The sequence below is a fragment of the Acanthisitta chloris genome, unplaced genomic scaffold (assembly GCF_000695815.1).
Source record: "Acanthisitta chloris isolate BGI_N310 unplaced genomic scaffold, ASM69581v1 scaffold40329, whole genome shotgun sequence".
NCBI classification, from domain to species: Eukaryota; Metazoa; Chordata; class Aves; order Passeriformes; family Acanthisittidae; genus Acanthisitta; species Acanthisitta chloris.
This window is the reverse complement of record NW_008690411.1, coordinates 13,196-32,747: the sequence shown is the minus strand read 5'-3', so window position 1 is coordinate 32,747 and position 19,552 is coordinate 13,196. Positions and strand designations below refer to the sequence as shown.

General features: G+C 42.7%; 1 protein-coding gene across 4 annotated transcripts; it reads left to right on the top strand.

Moving 5' to 3' along the window:
* Nucleotides 1-733: 733 nt before the first annotated feature.
* Nucleotides 734-19,412, top strand: ATG16L1 (autophagy related 16-like 1 (S. cerevisiae)). Of its 4 annotated transcripts, none has more exons than XM_009081796.1 (18): nt 734-821; nt 3,056-3,161; nt 4,620-4,693; nt 4,873-5,124; nt 5,993-6,058; nt 8,147-8,233; nt 8,972-9,028; nt 9,234-9,281; nt 9,953-10,055; nt 12,046-12,151; nt 12,273-12,343; nt 13,790-13,861; nt 15,803-15,923; nt 16,731-16,836; nt 17,333-17,482; nt 17,890-17,937; nt 18,305-18,406; nt 18,807-19,412. In XM_009081796.1, the coding sequence occupies exons 1-18, from the start codon at nt 799-801 to the stop codon at nt 18,898-18,900; spliced, it is 1,686 nt and encodes a 561-aa protein (XP_009080044.1). In that variant the 5' UTR covers nt 734-798; the 3' UTR covers nt 18,901-19,412. The 4 variants fall into 4 exon arrangements, with proteins under 4 accessions (XP_009080044.1, XP_009080041.1, XP_009080042.1 ...); XM_009081793.1 differs by having other exon boundaries at nt 8,144-8,233; XM_009081794.1 differs by lacking the exon at nt 9,234-9,281.
* Nucleotides 19,413-19,552: the final 140 nt, after the last annotated feature.

The window sequence follows — 19,552 nt, the reverse complement described above, 5'->3', positions numbered from 1 at the left end:
TGTTCGGAACGACCGGGAAAAGTTGGGAGCCGCGCTCTGTTGGGTGGTTGTTTTTCTCGGCTCCCTATGTGCTGTGGGCAGTGATTGAATACGCGAATTGTCCGCGCAGCTGCCGCCCCGATGCGCGTGTAACGGGCACAATACAGCTATTGACGGTGCTTGTGGGCTTTGTGGCACTGGGAGCTTGCCCGGGACCGGCGCTCGGTGTCCGGGACTTGTCTGTGCCTCTCCTGCCGCAGCTGTGTCAGGGGCGAGCGGAAGGGGCGGCAATAGCTCCGCCAGCTGGGAGAAGCCAGCAGACCTGGGCAGGACTCTGCGGCGCTGATTTTGAGCTGCTGTGGCAGCTATCTCTGTGCTCCTTGTGGTTCTCGTTCGATCGACTGTAAGGAGTCTGACCTTTGAGCTCTTCCTGTTTCAGCCGATAGCAATATACTTGAGAAGTCTTTCCCTCTCTCCTCTCCCTCCTTCACTCTCCCTCTTCTCTCCTCTCCTGTTGAGCTTTCATACACCAGTGCCACACTGGATCCGTGAGGAATTTTGGGAGTTGCAGCTGAATAGTACCATAGCCTGCTGAGATCAAAGAGGGGAGGGAACATGCTGCAGTGGTGGAGGTTTGCATAGTGGATAGAGGCCTTACAGAGACTACATCGTAGCTGGTAGAAGAGGAGGGTGCAAATGTGATTTTACTTCTTCGTTGTTTTGTTAGTTGCACTTTTGGCCCTTTCAGATAACAAGCTGCTGGAGAAGTCAGACCTTCATGCAGTGCTGGCTGATAAGCTTCAAGCAGAAAAATATGACATGCAGAGCAGGCATGAGATCAGGTATGTAAACTCCTAGTCTGTCATGCACCCTGTGACCTAAACCACAAACAGCTTTTGGGTTAGTACAGTGACTTGGAACACAACAAACTGGGAAATCTGTTGGACTAAAAGTAAGCTATAACTGTGTCTAAAGATGTGATAAAGTCACAGTATGTTTACTGTGCAGAAAGGTCTGACCAAGTTTGGGACAGAAACTGATTTATCCCAAACTCATGGTGTGGAGGTGGAATGGAATGAGCTTCTGATGTGTTTGCCTTGTAATGCTTATGATGTTTGCCTGGTGTTAGTTCCTAATGGTTATGATATGGTTTGATTGCAATGCAGGGAGGAACTCATGTCTTGGTCCCTTCTAGTCCATGTTATCACATAGGAGGGGAGAATAGAAAGAAACATGATTGTGAAGTGTCAGTCTTAAATAAGCACCGTGTGCTAAGGGAAAGGTGTCTCTTGCCTGCGTTTAGCAGCACTTTTTGAGAAGCTTCCTCTCTAAGCTGGGAACAATCTGGTGCTGCAGGCAGGGCTCATGCTGTTCATTCCGCTGCTATTTGGCTCCACAGCAAACCAGTGTGCCGGTGATGTGTCCTTTGTAACAATAACAGCAGGTAAAGGCTGTTGGGTTCTGCTCTTGGTGTACCTGAAGAAAAGAAAGGTCTAAGTAGCTCAGAGTTTCCTGTTCCTATGGGAAATACTTGCCCTGCTGAAGTTCTCTTTGCTGTTGTGAAACCAGCATAGCTCTGCAACACCTGACTGCATGGCTGTGTCTGGTTTTTTGGAAAGAAACAGCTCCTGATTTGACAGGAATTGCAGGCAAAACCTCACTGTTCAGCCAGCAGGCTGGAGTTAAGTCCTGTGGGAAAGTTCCCAAAGGCTTTCTGATAGCTGTAGGTGTCTTGAAACATCTTGGTTCATGAGGATTGGATTCTGGCTGAAAACCTGCTCTTAGAGATGAGGGTGGGGTAGATGAGGATTGGAAGAAATTCTCAGCAACAGCATCTTCAGAGTAAACACCAAGCTGAGCTTTGATACTGTCCTCAGAATATGACAGTTTATTAAAGGAGAATTTATTTCCTAGTTCTTGATAGCTGAGGAAAAATGTTTTTACCTACCTCAAGGCCAAGAAGCAGTATCTAGTTCTGGCTGTAGAGTTGTGCAGTATCTAGTTCTGGCCGGAGTTATGGGATGTGTTGGCTCTTACTGCAGGACTTGACTTCCTGTCTGCTTGAACACAGCTTTTTGGAAATGCACTGCCTTCTAGTACACCATTAGCTCAGTGGGGTGTTGTTTGCTTGTTTTTGAGAAGAGTGTTAAGTTACTAATATCACTGTGAGTCCTTTCAGCTTCTGAATGCATTATCTGTTCCTTGCTGGACTGTTATAACATGGAATGACTGCAGCAATGGATGCAATTACCTTGGTCTGTTTGTCTGGTGTGATGGTGGTGAACTTAAAATGATGATTTTTAAAAGCTGTGATTCAAAATGGAGCTTCTAATGTGCTCAGGGTCTGTGTGTGTGATATGTATATGTGTGTCTATGCTCCCAAAACGTTATCTCTTCCTGTCTCTGTGCTTTCAGAGACATGAGTGATAAATGCTTCAATCTCAGTTGCTTGGGGGATGATATGTGTTCTTCTGGTGTATAGAAATTCCAGATTATCTCACAGCACTTACAGCTGTGTTGTAAAACACAATTAAATACTTTGTCAAAAACCTTTTATGCAGTAAGAGCACAGGTAGGACACTGAAGAATCCACTTGTAACACTTGGGACTATAAACCCAAGGGCCTGGGAATACATCCTTAATGTGCCCTCTCCAGATATGTAGCATCTTCAAGATCCACCAGCTCCCTCCAGAACAAATCAGGGTGGTACAATACTCACAGTTTTTCCAGAATTTGAGGAATGTACTTTTAAGACTCATTTGTCTTCATGCAAGTTTAAGCAAAGGCTGATCTTCCATTTGAGTTTGAATTCTGTTTCAGAAATGTACAAAAGGTGAATCTAGTCCTCAGGAAATGTGATTTTTTTCCAGTACTATGTGATGAGCTTTGGTTGGTGAGAAGGAGGGGAGGGGGACTCAGCTGTGGTTTGGTTTATTAGGAATAACCTGCATCTCCAATGTAGTGCAGAGAATCCAAGGAAGGCAATGTCCTGAGTCTGTCCTGAGATTGTCAAAGGCACAGAAACAATTGGACTCTAGTCTGTGACAGCTCTCCTTTCTCTGTCTCCAACTCCAGTCCAGGACATGATGGCACATGGAATGATGCTCAGCTGCAGGAACTGGCACAGCTGAAGATAAAGCATCAAGAGGAGCTGACAGAGCTGCACAAGAAACGTGGCGAGGTTAGAGTCCGCTGGCGCTCTTCTGGTCCCTGCCTGGCACTTTGGGAACATGACCTTCATTTAGCCAAGTTTATTTCTCCATCTTCGGTATACAGCCTTTTTAAGCTTTCCCATGGTGATGATTAAAATCAACCAGGGATGGCTGGTCTGTATCACTGACACTAGGAGATGAGAGCTTACATTGTCAGCATAGCATGATGTTTCACAAGCACTTCATTTTGTCTTTCATTAATAGGTTTTTACCTGTATTTATTAGAGGAGTGAGGGACCGATCTGGTTCACAGCACTGTGCATGACTTTGAAAAGTTATACTCTGGAAAGACTTGGAATGAGCAAAAGCATAGGAGGCTGTGTGTGGTTTCATTGGTCTCACTTTGCAGCATCAGTGCTGTGAGAGTGAACAGAATAAACAAGCACAAGCCAAGGTTGAAAGAGCCATGGTGCTAGACCGGAAAGGAAGTGCTTGTTTAGAGCCCAGAAATTCTGTGACAGTTGGGCCTGGAAGAGAGGAAAAGCCAGGTGTTTTGAGTTTGTGTTTTGGAGGGATTTTCTGACAGGAGGATGTGGAGGCCTCATCAGCAGAATTGGGAATTTAAAAACCGTAGCAGTGGACTGAAGGAGTCCAAGCACTAGTACCTAAGTGGTACTGCAGGCTTTTAAAGGGAGGAGATGTGAATGACCTGAAAAATGCCATCATGTTCCTTTCTTTGATCTCACCTTACTGGAGGTGTGGAGAAGCTCAGTGTCAGCATTTCTGGGCTTTCCAAATTGGAGACAGCTTTCTACAGGAGGTATGCACTGACTAGTCAGAGTACTGACAGTTCCATTTTTCCCCCCAGCCTGATGTCCTAAAAGCCACCTACCCAGGCAGGTACTTCTCTCAAAACACTGTCTGGGTAGCTGTGAGCTGTTACTGTTGGCTTCTGCCCCTCTATTTCCTGTGCACTGGCAGACACTTCACCAGCAACTTTCTTTGTGAGAGAACTCTTGGTGACACCTGTGCTTATAATATGAGCTACATATCCCCTGCAGTGGCTGTCCTGGCCATAACAGAAAGGTTTTTAGCTTGGTTATTAAGCAGATGAACTCATTGGTTGATTTACTTACTTGGCCATTTTTAGTTTTAGTTTAGTATTGATTTTTCCACTGCTAAAATTTCTTGTGAATATGCATTCTGTTTGATGTGACCTCACTTAAGAAACTTTGAGGGAAGAGAGTGAGATATCAAAGTACAGCAACTTTTTGACAGCTCATTTTTGAAAGTGGATTCCCTGATTTAATGACTTGTGTGATGGGGCAGTAAACAGATCTGCATAGAAAGCTTGGATGAAAAGACCTGAAGGGTGTGATCCATACTTGTAATGTTAGCTTGGCTTGTACTTGCACTGGAGGCTGCTCAGTGTATGTTACCTGGCTGGCATCCCTGTATTTTGTAATGTAATTTTCTCCTCTCCCTAGCTGGCCCAGTCTGTAATTGATCTGAACAACCAAATGCAGCAGAAGGACAAAGAGATGCAGATGAACGAAGCCAGGTGAGCAGAACTCTTTTGTCTGTGACTAGACTTCTGGTCGAGTCCCTTATTAGTGTTCTCTAGGGGTCCCAGTCAGGGGCTAAAAATGCCTTTGTGAGGCACTGTGCAAACAGCACAAAACAGATGGCACAGATCCCAGAGGAGATCCTCACTGTTTGTGTGTTTTGTTGCCATTCCAGGATTGCAGAGTATTTACAAAAGATTTCTGAACTGGAAACAGAGTGCCAGGAATTGCGCAGCAAACTGCAAGATCTTGAGCGAGCTAATCAGACACTGAAGGATGAGTATGATGCTCTCCAAATCACCTTCAATGCCTTGGAGGAGAAACTGAGGAAAACTACTGAGGATAATCAGGAGCTGGTGTCACGCTGGATGGCAGAGAAAGCACAAGAAGCCAATCGTTTGAATGCAGAAAATGAAAAGGATTCAAGGTGAGATCAGTGACCTCCATTTGATAAACCAAATGTATTTCTCAGTTATGAGTGCATAGGATAAAACCAGATTTAGTTTTGGTATGAGATCTCTGTTCTTGCACAACACAGTGAGAGTCCAGAACTTTGTGTTCCTCCTTCTGGCCAACACACCCTGATGCTTTGTGAAAACATTCCTGTCTTTGAAATTAATAAAACATGTCCTTCTGTTTCTTGAGCAACATTTAATTCTGGCCTGAAGATCAGAAATCAGATAGAAACTAGGGGTATTTTGCTGGTATTAGATTTGGACTTGTTTGTGTTGCATCTTGTACTGCTCCTAGCTTTATCCTTTTTTGACTTAACCAACTTAAGTGTTTTTGCATTCCTCTAAAACGAGTGTCTGCTGTGAGACTGAGCTAGGGATAACTTGCAAAGATAAGTTTGTATTGTTTTTTTCCCTTGCAAAATATTTTTTCTTCTGAATTGCTTCAGCTTAGTTGCCAGCTAACAACCCCTGGAGACTAAGAGCTATATTGCAAGGCTCATAGTAGTTGGCAATTTTGTATCAGCTTTACTATCATAATCATTAGTTTTGCAAGTTCTTGCTTCCCAAGCTAATCCATATTCATATGGGTCTTAGAGGGCCATAGGTTCTCTCAGCCCTATTGTCTCACTTGAGTGATCTTGTCCTTCGCTATTTATTAAGAAAACTGCCTCTGCTGCTCTGAGTATCTTAAAAAGCAGAAGAAAATTAGGGCAGTGGTATGAGGGTGGGTTTTTTGTTTCCTTTAAAATTTTATGAAGCTCATCAAAACTGTGCCTTTGGAATGGGATTCAGGAAGTGTTTGTTGTTTTTTTGTTTAGTAACCTTGGGTTTTTTCCTTAGGAGACGCCAAGCTAGGCTGCAGAAGGAGCTGGCAGAAGCTGCCAAAGAGCCCCTGCCTGTTGAACCGTAAGCAGTCTCAATTTAGAGAGTCTCCTTCGTCAGTTCTTGCATGATAAATGGTATCTTTGTTCTTTCTAAATTGGGTGGTGTAAAGGAGTGTTTAAACTTTGCTGTAAAGTCAGAAATGTACAGTAAGTGTCCCTACTTGAACTTCTAGAAGAAGGAGCTCAATTAGGCCTAAAAATAGAACCCAGGAGTGCTTCATATGGTCAATATATGTTATTATCTCAGCATGAAAACGTTTGCTACATGTTGCGTTTGGTCTTTAAAATAGTTCTTCAGTCATGAAACAATTATTCTGGAGCTGCAATTTAAAGTGTTGAACTAGAAATATGTGCAAGGAATTCCTGTAGGAGTAGGTGCTGACTGAGTTAATGTGAGTGAAAATGTATCAATCACTTCCATACTGGAAGGGATTTATTCTCTTAATAAAAAAATATAGATAGATATGGAGTTACTTTACCTGGTAAAGAAATATCCCTAGGCTCATGTTCTTTCCCTTGCTGTGTTTACCCCTGGGTGGTATTTAATCAGGTGACTGAAGTGAGCAGTGGATGGTGTAGGTGCTTTGCACCAGGCTGATAGGGTTGTTGGCACTTGTTTTAGCCCAATCCAGAACAACTGCACCTGCTGCATTGTTACTGGACACTGCTGAGAGTCTCCAGAGCAGTGTGCAGGCTTTTTCTTGATATCCAGTGGGTGGTCCTCTGGTCCCACCTCCCTGCTCAAGAGGCCCATCCCAGAGCACGTGGCACAGGATCAGGTGCAGATGGTACTTGAATACCTCCAGGGAGGAAGACTCCACACCCTCTCTGGGTAACCTGTTCCTGGGGCTCAGTGACTGCAGAGTAAAATTCTTCCACGTTCAGGTGGAACTTGGTGTGCATCAGTTTCAAGGTGTTTATATTCACTACAAAAATAATAAGTAACGTTGTTAACGTGGAAAGTTCTTTTGCTACATACAGTTTTAGTAGCACAAACTTTAGATTTTAGGAAATAAATACATACAGAACTTGGTAGTGTTTTACTGAAGTATCAGCCTCATATGTCCAGTCTGTAGCCTTTTCATGTATTCTGTCCTCCAAAATCAGCTATATTCTGAAATGAGGGATTACAAATGGTCCCATCCTTCCAAATTCTTTTGCAGCTGAGTGTTATCTGTTGGCAGGAATTGGTTTACTCCTATTTAATTGCTGAACTTAAACTTCTTTCTCAGTCAAATGGCATTAGGTTGGTAAAGTGTGTTTAAAAATAATTTTTCCTGCAGAATCAGCAGTGGAGGAAAAATCAACATTGAAGGAAAAAATACTGTCAGAGCCCATGGTGACTAATGGGGGAAAATCCGTAAGCATTAGCTGAGTAATTTATCTGGATTAATTTATGGCATATGTGTTGGAGCATCACACTTTTGTTCAGTCATACACCAACACTTCAATGGAGTGAACCAAAACATCCCTCATATTTAATGAAGTGGCACCTGAAATACTTTCTATACTGTTGTATCAGGATGTCTTTTGTGTGGGTGAAGAAGGAAAATTCAAACTCGTGCTTTTTTTAACACTTCCTTGTTTTGTAACAGCAAAAAAGGTGCTGATAGCACCTATATTTGGGGTTGCAGTAAGTCATGTTTTTGCTCCTCTGTAACTGTTCCAGAAAATGTAATTCACTCTGTAGTGAAGTCTTACTCAGATGTGGTAGATTGTTACAATGTAGTGCTGCAAGCTGAAATAGAATATGTAATATAGGGAATCTGAAAAGGATGTCTGTCAACAGAAATAGGGCATGTGTGGAACTCCAGTCCTGTTGTCAGTGACATGTAATTGGCAGCTGGAAGGAAGAAACCTGAAATTTAGCTTCTGTCTGTATTTATTTTCAGGCGCTGTGTGTTGAATGTTTTCTCTCTGGCAATGCCTTCTAGGTCAGTGTGTGTGTTGTCTGGGTCTACCTACAGCTGCATAAACCTGGAGTGGGTTGGGCATGGACAATGACAGACCCTGGAACAGTGTCATCCTGTCAGTTCGTGTATGTCAACAGGTGGTTTCCATAGGAAGCTGTGGCTGACTGAGAATGAGCTGTTTTCTCTCACTTCAGCAGGGATGATGATATCGAAGTGCTTGTGGATGAAACCTCTGAGACAGCTGACGAAACGTCCCCAGTGCGAGCTGTCAGCAGAACGTCCAGGTTTGTGCACCAGAGGGTTTGTGGCATGTCATTGGGGAGGAACAAGGGGCATATTAGAGTTGGAACAATGTTGGGAATGTTACTTAGGGGTTTTGCTTGCCTTTAGCTGGAGCAGAGTTTGGTACTTTACCAGAGTAATAGGAAACTCGTGTGCTGTGTTCTTTGTTACCATGCTTAAGATGTGCTAGGTTTCCTTTGCTGCTTTAAATTACACCATTGCCTGTAAAATCTGTGTTTGATCTTAAAAACAAAGGTGTAAAAACAATAACATGGGTATTAGACTATTACAGTGCCTGTTTGTATTATGTTACTATACGAGGTATCATTATGACTTTGCTGGGGGTTTGGATTTTGCTGAAATAATGAAAATAATCTTCACCTAGATTAAATGCATCTTTTTCTCTCTCTAAAATAGCAGTGAGTGGAAAGTAAGAGGTAGTAGTTCCATGAGAACATGGATTAATGTGGTTGAAACTTCAGACTTGGCAGACTGTTATATCTAAACCCAGTAATTCACAGGGTGAGGTTGAGGGAAATCAAAGAAAATTCACTCACAAAATGTGTTCTGAGTTGCAGTTACTGGTGACTTTGCACTGATGTCTTTGGTGTTCTCTGTCTCTGGGCTGGGTCAACAGGGAGGGAGTCTGTCCAGAGACATGTTGCTATGAAATGTATTTGTATTGATCTTTATGTGGAGAAGCTATTCACAAGGTTTAAACCTGTCCTCCCCTCCTTCAGTAAGCGACTCTCCCAGCCAGCTGGAGGCCTTCTGGACTCTATCACTAATATCTTTGGGTAGGTTAGAACACTTTCACCTCATTTTGTATATTGGTTTCAATGTACACCAAAATCTTGGTGATGCAGGGAATATGAACAAATATTTTTCAGCCTTTCTTCTAGCTTCTGCCTTTCTTTTTTTGTTTTCTTTTTTTTTTTTTTTGTTCTCAACTTCCTGTTTCTTCCATCTTGCCGTGTGCTGACCTCTGACCTTTCCCTCCAGTCTGTCTGAGTCTCCCCTTTTGGGACATCAGCCTTCTGATGCTGCCAGGTGAAAACATTATCCGCTCTTCGTTCAACTTGTGAATATATTCCATTGAAGTAATGTGGGACCCAGCTGCATTATCCTGATTAGATAGGATAGCAGTAACTCTGTCTAGAAGCTGTCTACAGTGAGAGAGGCAATGAGCTCCTCTTTGCGGAGAGAACGCGTGGGGTTTGCGCTTGCTTTCCACTGCACTTTGCTCTTGTAATAGGGTTTTTTAACTTAAGGCCTTGGATTCTGTGCTTAGTATCCAGAGTGGAACCAGTGCTTCGAAGCTAAGCATTAGGTGGATGGTCTTTGCTTAAATGGAGCAGCCCATGCTTTGGAACAGAGCATTTTGCTGCAGTGGTGCTGTCTCCCTAGAGAAACTGATAGTGCTGCAGTCATTTCCATGCTTCTCTTGCCATTAAAACATAAAGACTGCTCCCAGAGAAGGTCAGTAATCAGTTCAGATAGCTTATCTGGTGAGCTGTGAAATGTCTCAAACCACAGGTGGATGTGGTGTTATGTGACAAACGTAATTTTTGAAAGATGAAATAAAGGAAAACTAAAGGCAGCTTCCCCCATTGTTGAATCACTGTGCAGCGTAGTTAAGTTACAGGTACACATTGGGATGAACTCGAGAGAAACACTGTTCCTTTCATGTTGCAAAATGTTGCTGCTTTGTTTTGTCTCAGGAGGCGTTCTCTGTCCTCGTTCCCTGCTCCCCAGGATAATATAGAGCCACATCCAGGTGCTAGTAAAGAAGTGAGAGTGCCCACTACTGCCATATGTGTCTTTGTGAGTATAGAAGGAATCCTTTGTTTTGCTGTTCCTTTTACTGTCTTTGGAGAAAGTGAATCCTCTCTGTGTGGAAACTGTTCTGCTGAAACCCTATTAATGTTGCCAAACAAGAAGGAATTCTTGACTTGATGGCATAGTCCAGTCTATTTAATTCTTAGCCTAAATGCTTCTCAGAGCCCGTGTGCTTGATGTCTGTCTTACTGAGGTCGATGATGATAATGCAGAAGTGTTCTGAGGGCACAGGGGAATTACACCCCATTACCCTTGTGGCTCCCAGCAGTCCCTGTTCTTTCATGCCAGAGTAGAGCTATGATTGAGGAGAAGGGATTGCTGACAGTCTGGGATTAATTCAGTTCCAGTTCTCCACAGTGAAGGGAGTTGTGGCACCAAATGTAATCCGACAGATGTGGCTGAGAGGAGCTCATGGTCATGGGGTGCTGTCATTTGTCATGCGTGATCAAAGGTTTTCAAGCTGAGACCTCCTTTATGCTTGGTTTTGGCCTCGCAAGGCCGGCCTTAAGTTTCTGTGCAGGACATTGTCTTCTGAATGAAAGGTACTGTGGGAAATTGTCTTATAATGCAGTTACTAGTTTAACAGGCCTCTGAAGCTTTCTTGGGCACTCCACAGCTGGATGTGGGTTTCTCATGGATGTGAAATGACTTATTTTTTTCATCCAGAGTATCAGAGTGGCTCACTGCAGCATGGAGTTCCTGCCTGCCCTGTTTCCATCTTTAGAGGAGGTTGGGTGGTGGAGGGAGTAGCAATGTTACCTTAAGTGAGAATAAGGACTTATGTGACAGCTGGAGCTGTGTGGAATAGGGAGCATCAGGGGAGCTGTCAGGTTTTAGCTCCTGTCTTTGGAGCCCAGATAGAGTGTCAAGACATGTCTAGGTCTGGCAGAGCATTCCAGGAATTAATGCATGGACTCTGTGGCAGAGAGATGGCAGATGCAGGGAGCAGACTGGGCTCACATTTAGAGAGATGAGTAGAAGTTGGAAAAGGTAGTCACTTCAGCCATTGTTCTTGGGAATAGCTTCTAGCTAAGGCCTTTGACCAGTTTTGTTGTGAGTGACTCTTCTGCACTTGTAGTAAGATCAAATTTGAAGTGTGATGACCCAAGTTTCCAGAAAAAACGATTTTGAAAGGGCAGTTATTGAAAATACTTTAAAAGGAATGCAGCAAATTCATTAAGAATGCAGTAGTAATACCGTGGGTAAGTAGTATAAAGCTGTGAAGTTAATGGGGGAATAAAAAGGAATGAATCTTAAAATTCTCTTAGGTTCAAAAGGTTAAGAATTCAAAACATTAAGCTGTGAGAAAGCAGGAGTGCTGGGCTGTCAGTGCACCTGCAGATAGGAAACACAGCTTAAGCCCAAGTTCTCTGCAAGAAGGTGCTGTCACAACTGTGCTGGTACTGCTTAATCACCAATATAAAGTAGCATTATCAGCAATACACAAAGTGAATGCAGTTCATTTGTTGTGCTGTTTCCTAGAAGACTTGCCTCACTCAAGCCTGACATGAATGTTCCATGGTTGCATGAACAATTTGGATCATGTTCCATGGCTGGTTCTAGATGGAGAAGTGAAAAGTTAGTGTTCTTCTACAACATATCACCTGTTACTGGGTTCTGTCCTGTCCTTTCCTTATTGTTTTTTTCCTGATGTTAAAAACCTTACCTTACAAAGCCTAAACTTCAGAAGCATTGTAAAGCTTCTAGCAGTTGATTATTACTGCTGAGTCCTTGCTAGTGGCTTTCTGTATGTGCTTTTGCTTTTTTCTTTAGATGAGGATCAGCGTTTTTGCTCTCTGTACACCGCTGACCATAGCAGAGTTTCAGTCTGTGGCTTTGTTTCCTCTGTACTGCTGACAGATCCACAGCTGTGATTCTGAATAAGTTCTTTAAGTTCTGTAGCTTTCTGATCTGTAGGTTCTGAATCTGTGCTAATTCCATTTTGGGTGACTGTTCTGTTCCTCCCCCTCCTCAGGATGCACATGATGGGGAGGTGAATGCGGTGCAGTTCAGCCCTGGCTCCCGGTTACTAGCAACAGGAGGCATGGACCGAAGGGTTAAGCTTTGGGAAGTCTTGGGAGGTAAACCTTTTTTGCTTTGGGGTATGATGGGGTGCTAAATAAACTCATATTATGGTTCACTTTGTGTCAGCTTCTGTTCTAATCCATTGTTTTAAGTTTTTGTTCATCTTTCTCTGTTCAGATAGGTGTGAGCCCAAAGGTTCCCTCTCTGGTAGTAATGCTGGGATTACAAGCATAGAATTTGATAGTGCTGTGAGTATCTGTGCAATATCCACTGTTTGTGATTGGGAGTAAATTAATGGAGTTATATTGTGCTTTGCTTTCAGTTTTCCTTCTAAGAGTTAAAAAAGTTACCTAAGAAATTAGTTAAAACACTGACGAGAGTAACTGCAAATAGTTAAAATTGTACAGAAGATGTTTATAGGCTAAGCTGCAGTCTGTAGTTCTCATCTTTGCCTTACAGTTCAGAAGATGATACTCAGCTCAGGCATTGGCTGTTATGGGCTATTATGATAAAATTAAAACAAAATGCACTCAGCTTTGTCTACTGTAAGACATTAGTCCCCAGCTTTCCACTGGAAGTGACATAACAGCACAGAAGAAGTAAATGCATTGAGACTATTTTTGTGACTTTTATTTCCATAAGTGTTTTATTGAGGTCTGTGATGAATAGTAAAAGGTCTGATTATCCCAAGACTTGCACTTCCATGACCTTTTCTCCCAGCAGTTTCTCACCAGTCACAGCACAGTAATGGTGTGGCTGGCAGAGTGTTTGCTGACAGCTTGAGATGTGTTCAGTTTGTGTTAACCTGGAGTATCGGAGACATGACTGGGATTAACATCCAACACTCCTGCCTGAAGGAGTTTGGGGTTGTGGATTGTTCAAAGTGGACATGTGATCTGACTTTTCTGCTGAGACCTCTTCTGTAACACAGAGTTGACATAATTTCTACCATTTGGTGATTCTACGTTCTAAACTTTATTGATACCCAAAAGGATTCTTGCTTTGGACACTGACCAGTTCATTAGAGGTGTGCTGGTGTTGTCAATCTGCAGGAGAAACTAGCTGTGATTTTGGCAAGTTGCTTGAACACATTTGAGGTGAGAGCTGCCTGAGATGAGATGCTAATGGACTTAAAAGGATTCGGGAAAGCCTTTTGAATTGGTCAGGAGTGCAAGCATGAATTTTGTGATGACCATTCTCCATCATGGATGACTTGGGAGAGCCCTAACCCTAAAGCTGTGAACAAGTCAATTTATCTCTCTTTGGACAGATTTAGTTTTTTTGAATCTTAGCTTAAAATGTTAGACTTTTAATGAACATTGTAAGAATCAAACTAATTCTACTCCGAGGCCTGTCTAAGCAGTGGGGGTAGATGGTGCAGGGCTTTTTCATTGTGGAGAAAAAAAATAAGAAAAAAACCCTCCACAACAGATGAGTGACCTAGAACCTCTTTCTTTGCTGCAGCAGAATGGAAAGGAGAATGTCCTTTCTGGTCTGGTTATATTGTTATACATTATTATTGTTATAATAAATATGTGGTTTTAGCTATAGTCATAATTCTGCAAATCACTCTGCTATTGGTGAGGAGCAAAAGCCATAGCACTAATATGGTTTTAATGATTTATTGGGAGTGTTTGAGTTTAATTTGCATAGTGACTAGCAGAATGTGTTTTAAATGAGTCTTGTGTTCACAGGGTTCTTACCTCTTAGCAGCTTCAAATGACTTTGCCAGCAGAATCTGGACGGTTGATGACAATCGATTACGGGTGAGTCTCATGTTCAGGCTGTTTCTGTCTTGTACTCCCAGTTCTGTCTAATGGGGATATGGCAGGTTTGGAAGTTGGGCGTTTAGAGACAATAATTCTTTTTGTTAACAGGTTCTTTATCTTAAGGGTCTTCACAGCGAGACCTAAAATACAGTATCAGTCTCTGCACAGCCTTACAGGAAGCTCCAGTGGCTGTGTATTGTCCCCTCACTAAGATCCAGGTTTGAGAGAAATATCTTATTTCCTTGGCTTTTCTCCTCACTAGCCAAACCTTGCCACACAAACCATGCTACATACACTTTGGTATACCCCTCTGTGGAAGCTCTAATGCTTCTTATGGTTTATGGAGAGCCACTGCAATGTTTTAGCCTCACTGCAAGGAGAGGACTGCTGAAGGAGGGTTTGTAAAAGACGAAGAGGGACTTTTGTTTTAGGTCAGGAGCAGCATCCTTGAAAAGGAGCCCTTTGCCTAGCTGCTCGAGGCAGCAGGCCTAAACATGCTGGACCTGATTTGCAATGTCTTCTGCAAGATTCCTCATTTCCTCCCAGCTCCTTTGTACTCGTGTTCCTCTTTAATGCTTGCCTCTGATTTGAAAAAAAATCACCTTTGACTGACCAGAAGAAAAGTTTCTTAGCTAAGAGGGGTTTTTTTCTCATTGTCATCTCCTATCCACACTTCCTCAATTTTTTATTTTAGAAGATGCTACTTTGATGTTGCAAATCTGACATTTTACATGTTGGTTATAACCAACAGATGCATTGTAATTCCCTGGGTAGTTGTCAGTGTGGACATGTCAGGTCTCAGTTAGGAAAGTGAAGAATATCATCTCTTTTGTAGTTCCTCTTTGGCTGCAAAACTTAATATTGGATGTGAATTATAGTGAATCAAAGCTTATCAGACTACAGGTGACTTGCTGCATTCACCTGGCTTCATATAATCGTCATGTAATTTTTTGGAGTGCATGCACTGTTCGGTGAGATAAAGCCGCTCACCCTTTGTTTTATGAGTGTGTGTTGTGGGTTTGTCATGGCTGGCACATAAACAGGAGGCAGGGAAGCTGAAATCACATTAAACTTTGCCACAAACTCCCTACGTAAATGCAAGTGCAGCAGGAGCAGAAGAGAGATGCAGAGTGAAGGTTAGATCCCCTTGGCTGGAGTTTCTGTCCTTTCTTAAGACAAAGCGGTATTTCTGTGATGATCTTTTGAGTTTGTATTGTGTATCAGGGTCTTTATTTCCAAATTTTGTTCCCATTCCTTTCCACTCTTAAGGGTTTTTCTTTTGTGTTTCCCAGGCCCAGATTGCTTTGTGTAATTTGATGGCCCTTTGAGTGTTTTAAAAAACCTAAATGCAGAGATTTCTCTCTTGTTTTTCACAACTCTTACTTCAGTCAGTCATTATCTGTTTTGTGATTTAGTAAGTAAATACTTAACAATTTAAAGTGAATGTGGTTCCTGTTCTTGGCCCCACAGAGCCTCCTCCTGTACTTAGAGGAGCTGCTGCAGGGAGTTTCTCTGAAATCTCTGGTTGTCTCAACTTTCAAGCTTGAAGATGTAACAACAGTTGAGACTATATACCCTGTTGTGTCCTTGAGGAGAGCTCATTATAAAAACAGGAAGGCACAATTTCCATTTTCAGCGTGCTTTAAGCCCTTCTCATCACTCCTGTAAGGCTATTTTGCAGTTGCCATCTGTCCATGAGCTGTAGGAGTGTGGAGCGTTGAGGAAAGGAGCTTGCAGGTTCCTGAGTAGCCAGAGGTGACCTGTGTCTCCCAGCTTCAGACTGGTTTCTGTGACACTTAATGTTTCTGTTCAGTGTTCATCTCTGTTTAATAGATCTTTTTGTTTTCCTTCAAGCAATCCAGTAGACATGCAAATTTAGATTTAAGCAAGTAGAAATATCCCAAAGAATATTTCACTATGTAAATCTCTTGTCCTCAGCACACCCTGACAGGTCACAGCGGTAAAGTTCTGTCAGCCAAGTTCCTGCTGGACAATGCGCGCATTGTCTCTGGAAGCCACGACAGGACCCTCAAGCTCTGGGACCTCCGCAGCAAAGTCTGTAAGGAAACCTAACTTCTGTCTTCCATCTGTGCTTCCGCTGAATGTGCATGGAAGTCTGGTTATCAGACTTCTTATTTCATCCTCTTGCTAGTCTAAAAAAGAAACAACTAGAAGTCATGCCATCTTCTGGTGTTACTCAAGAAGTTGAGCTCTTTCTGCCTGTTACCTGTGATAAGAAATCATGTGTGTGCAGGAAGCACTGTTAGTGCAGCTGTGTTCTAGGAGTGTTCTCTGTTTGCCAACCTGGAGGTGGGTATTGCAATCCTCCACTAAAAACTTGGAGCCAGGTCAGAGTTTTTAACCCTAAGGTGTATGAAAATTTCTCTTGGAAATGTACCAAAAATGACAATGTCTCAAATGAAGGAATTGCTAAGATCCAGGCTTTTCTGTGGTATAAATACTTTATTTCCTTGGTTTTTCTCCTAACCTGCTTGCACTGAGACAGCCGTCAAGATTCAAGGTTACCTTGACACGTGGACTGCAAACATAGGTCAAGGAGACAGTTTCATGTCGTTTAACAGCGGCAAATTATCACTGATAAATATGAAGTGGAAGTAAAGCAGCTGTTTCAGGAGCATTTAAAGGGATATTAGCCCCAGCAAAGGATATTGAGAAGGGCGGAGAGGTTATTGAAGACTTAAATTGGGATTATTCTAAGACAGAGTTTGCCCTGTGACACTCCTTGGGCACTGCTCTGTGTGGCCACTCTGTGTGTGGGAGGGTTTAGTGATGGTTTTCTGTCTCTATTTTCATCCATTTGTACAGTATGAATTTCAATGTGTCACCGTTGGTTTCCCCTTTTTAGGTATAAAAACAGTGTTTGCAGGATCTAGCTGCAATGACATCGTGTGTACTGAGCAGTGTGTAATGAGTGGACATTTTGATAAGAAAATTCGTTTCTGGGACATCAGGTAAAACTGTTGTAGGAGAGTTTGTGGTGTGGGGATGGTTATGGGATTGCTCTCAGTATAATCTGAACAAGGGAACTCTTCTTCCTGAGCTTGGAAGCTGATTAGGCTGTTTTAAGAGTTGCAGAAGGCCACTTTTGCTACTATTGTTATACCGTTCGGTGTTTTGGGTTTGGTTTATTTTTTGGGGAGATGCCATTATTTTGCTTGCTTGTAAATACTTTGCATTGGTCGGTACTTGCTGTTCTAGATGTTACTTAGTTTTTCAGAGGGTGGGATTGTGAGGGAAGTAGTATCCAGCTGTTGGCTGGAAATCTTATCCACAAGATGGGATCTAGTTTGAGAAAGAAGCAAATTGTGAGAATAAATCAGTAATCCCTTTTCTCCTCTTCTTCTGCCTTGGGACAAGTCAAAGTTTTGATGCAGTGTTTTGGCTTATGCACTCTGGTTTACTGCTTTCTTTTTTTCTTTCCTTTTTTTCTTTCCTTTCCACCTTCAGGACTGAAAGCATAGTAAAAGAGCTGGAGCTGCTTGGCAGAATCACAGCTCTGGACCTGAACTCGGAGCGAACAGAGCTGTTGACCTGTTCCCGTGACGATCTACTCAAGATAATTGATCTGCGGGTTAGTGCTGTCAAGCAGACATTCAGGTGAGTGTCCTCCACAAAACCATGTTGAATTTCAGACCTCTGGGTTGTGGCTTGCCTTCATTGCTGGAGTGTTATTCAGTATCTCCATGGAGAGAGCGCTTACCTAACTTTTTTCGTACATGGGTGACAAAATTCTCTAGGATCTAACCACAAAGATCTGCTCTGATGGATCTTTTCAAGTGCCTCTTTCAAGAAGGTAATTTGGCTTAGAAGTCTTGGGTCTAATAAAGGAAAGAATTTCTTCAGAAGCCATAGAGTGGAGGATGTGTGAGAAATGTGAATTGTGATAAAGGGATGCAGGAGTTTATTCTGAACCATGCAGAAATCGTTACCGTGCTCTTTAGTAACAACCTGAAAGTCCATCTTCTTATAAATGAGTTAACAACTATCTGATTCTATCTTTTCAGTGCCCAGGGATTCAAATGTGGCTCTGACTGGACGAGAGTTGTGTTCAGGTAAGGTCAGGTACAAGCAAGACACCTGATAAATGGTTCCCCAGCGTAAGTGATCCATTCTTGATGTTTGGCTGCATCATCCCCACTTACAGCTAGTAAAACTGGGCCAGAGTTTGTGATTTGCCCAAGGTTACCTCTTGGTGAAGACAGACTATATATGTAGATGTTGAGCCAATGTCTTGGAAACTCTGGTTTCAAAGTGCTTTCACCTCTTAGTGTTAGCAGCTGGTAACTTGTAACTCTGAAAGACTTATTTAATGCCAAGTTTCTTGCTTAGAAAGAATTGTGGGCAAAATAATGATGTGTGCTGATAAGTTGCTGACTTGAAAATTGTTCTCTGCCTTCTGCATCTTCTCTGATCTCATAGCCCTGATGGTAGCTATGTGGCTGCTGGTTCAGCTGATGGGGCCCTCTACATTTGGAGCGTGCTCACTGGGAAATTGGAGAGGACACTAGCAAAGCATCACAGGTGAGGGGAAGCAGGACATGCAATCTAAAGTGGGGATCTGTGTTGTGACTCTTGCTTGAGCTATGAAGGGTTGTAGTTGTACAGCTTTGCGACTTACATTGGTGTGTGAGAATTTTTAACACCCAGATTCTTTGTGGATTCACAGCAGTATTTTCTAGATTGAATTCAGCTTAGGTTTGTTCATGTTATCTTCTTAAACTGAGATGTGATTCTAATAAATTACATTCAATATATTTGGAAGAAACTATCTCAGGCTAATTAAAAGCCCAAATATCTTGAGAGCTGAGAAAGTGCTTTTTTAAGAAATTAACAATCAGAGTCCTATAATGTTTTATTCCAGCATTAATTGTTGTTGCAGAATTCAGCTTTCTTGTAAACTTATGCCTGGCTTTCATTTCAGTTCTTCTATCAATGCAGTTGCATGGTCGCCAGCAGGTGCCCATGTGGTCAGTGTGGACAAAGGAAACAAGGCTGTCCTGTGGTCTGAATTTTGACTGGACAAAAGGTGGAAGGCTCTGTGTGTGGTGGTGCTGGTCTGTGGCTGAACAGCTTGGAGACCTGAGCCCAGACCCATCCTGAGTCGGGATATTAACAAGTGCATGGGCTTTGCTTTCCAGAGGAAAGTTCTAAAGCAATGGAGAAAGGAGCCTGAGTCAGAGACTTCTTACAGCGGTAACTGCACTTGGACTCAGCAAGGGATTGGCTGTTCTGGATGGAAAATGCTACTTAGTCATGCCTTTACATGCAGTATCTATGCACCAAGTGGAGCTGAAGATACTAATGGGATTCCTCACCAGACAGCTGTGCCAAATGGCCTGTCACACAAATGTATCTACAGCACTTCTGAGGTGGAAACGTTAGAAAGAAGTTACTGACTATGCTGACATAACACATGTTCTGTCTCCTGTGTTCTATTCGCTTGGTCTAGTTCAGGAATGGGGTGAGAAGATCCTGAAACATGGACAGGTCCTAGGCAGTTTGAAGTATTGGAGCAGCTTTTACAGAGTCTTCTGTGGCTCTGGCAGAGTTTGAGTTTGAGAGTTTGAGAGACTGGCCTTTGAGTTACCACCTCAGTTGGGATCTGCTTTAATCCCAGCACAGACTCTCCAGCACTGTCATGTGAGCTCTGTTTCACCTGCTCTTGAG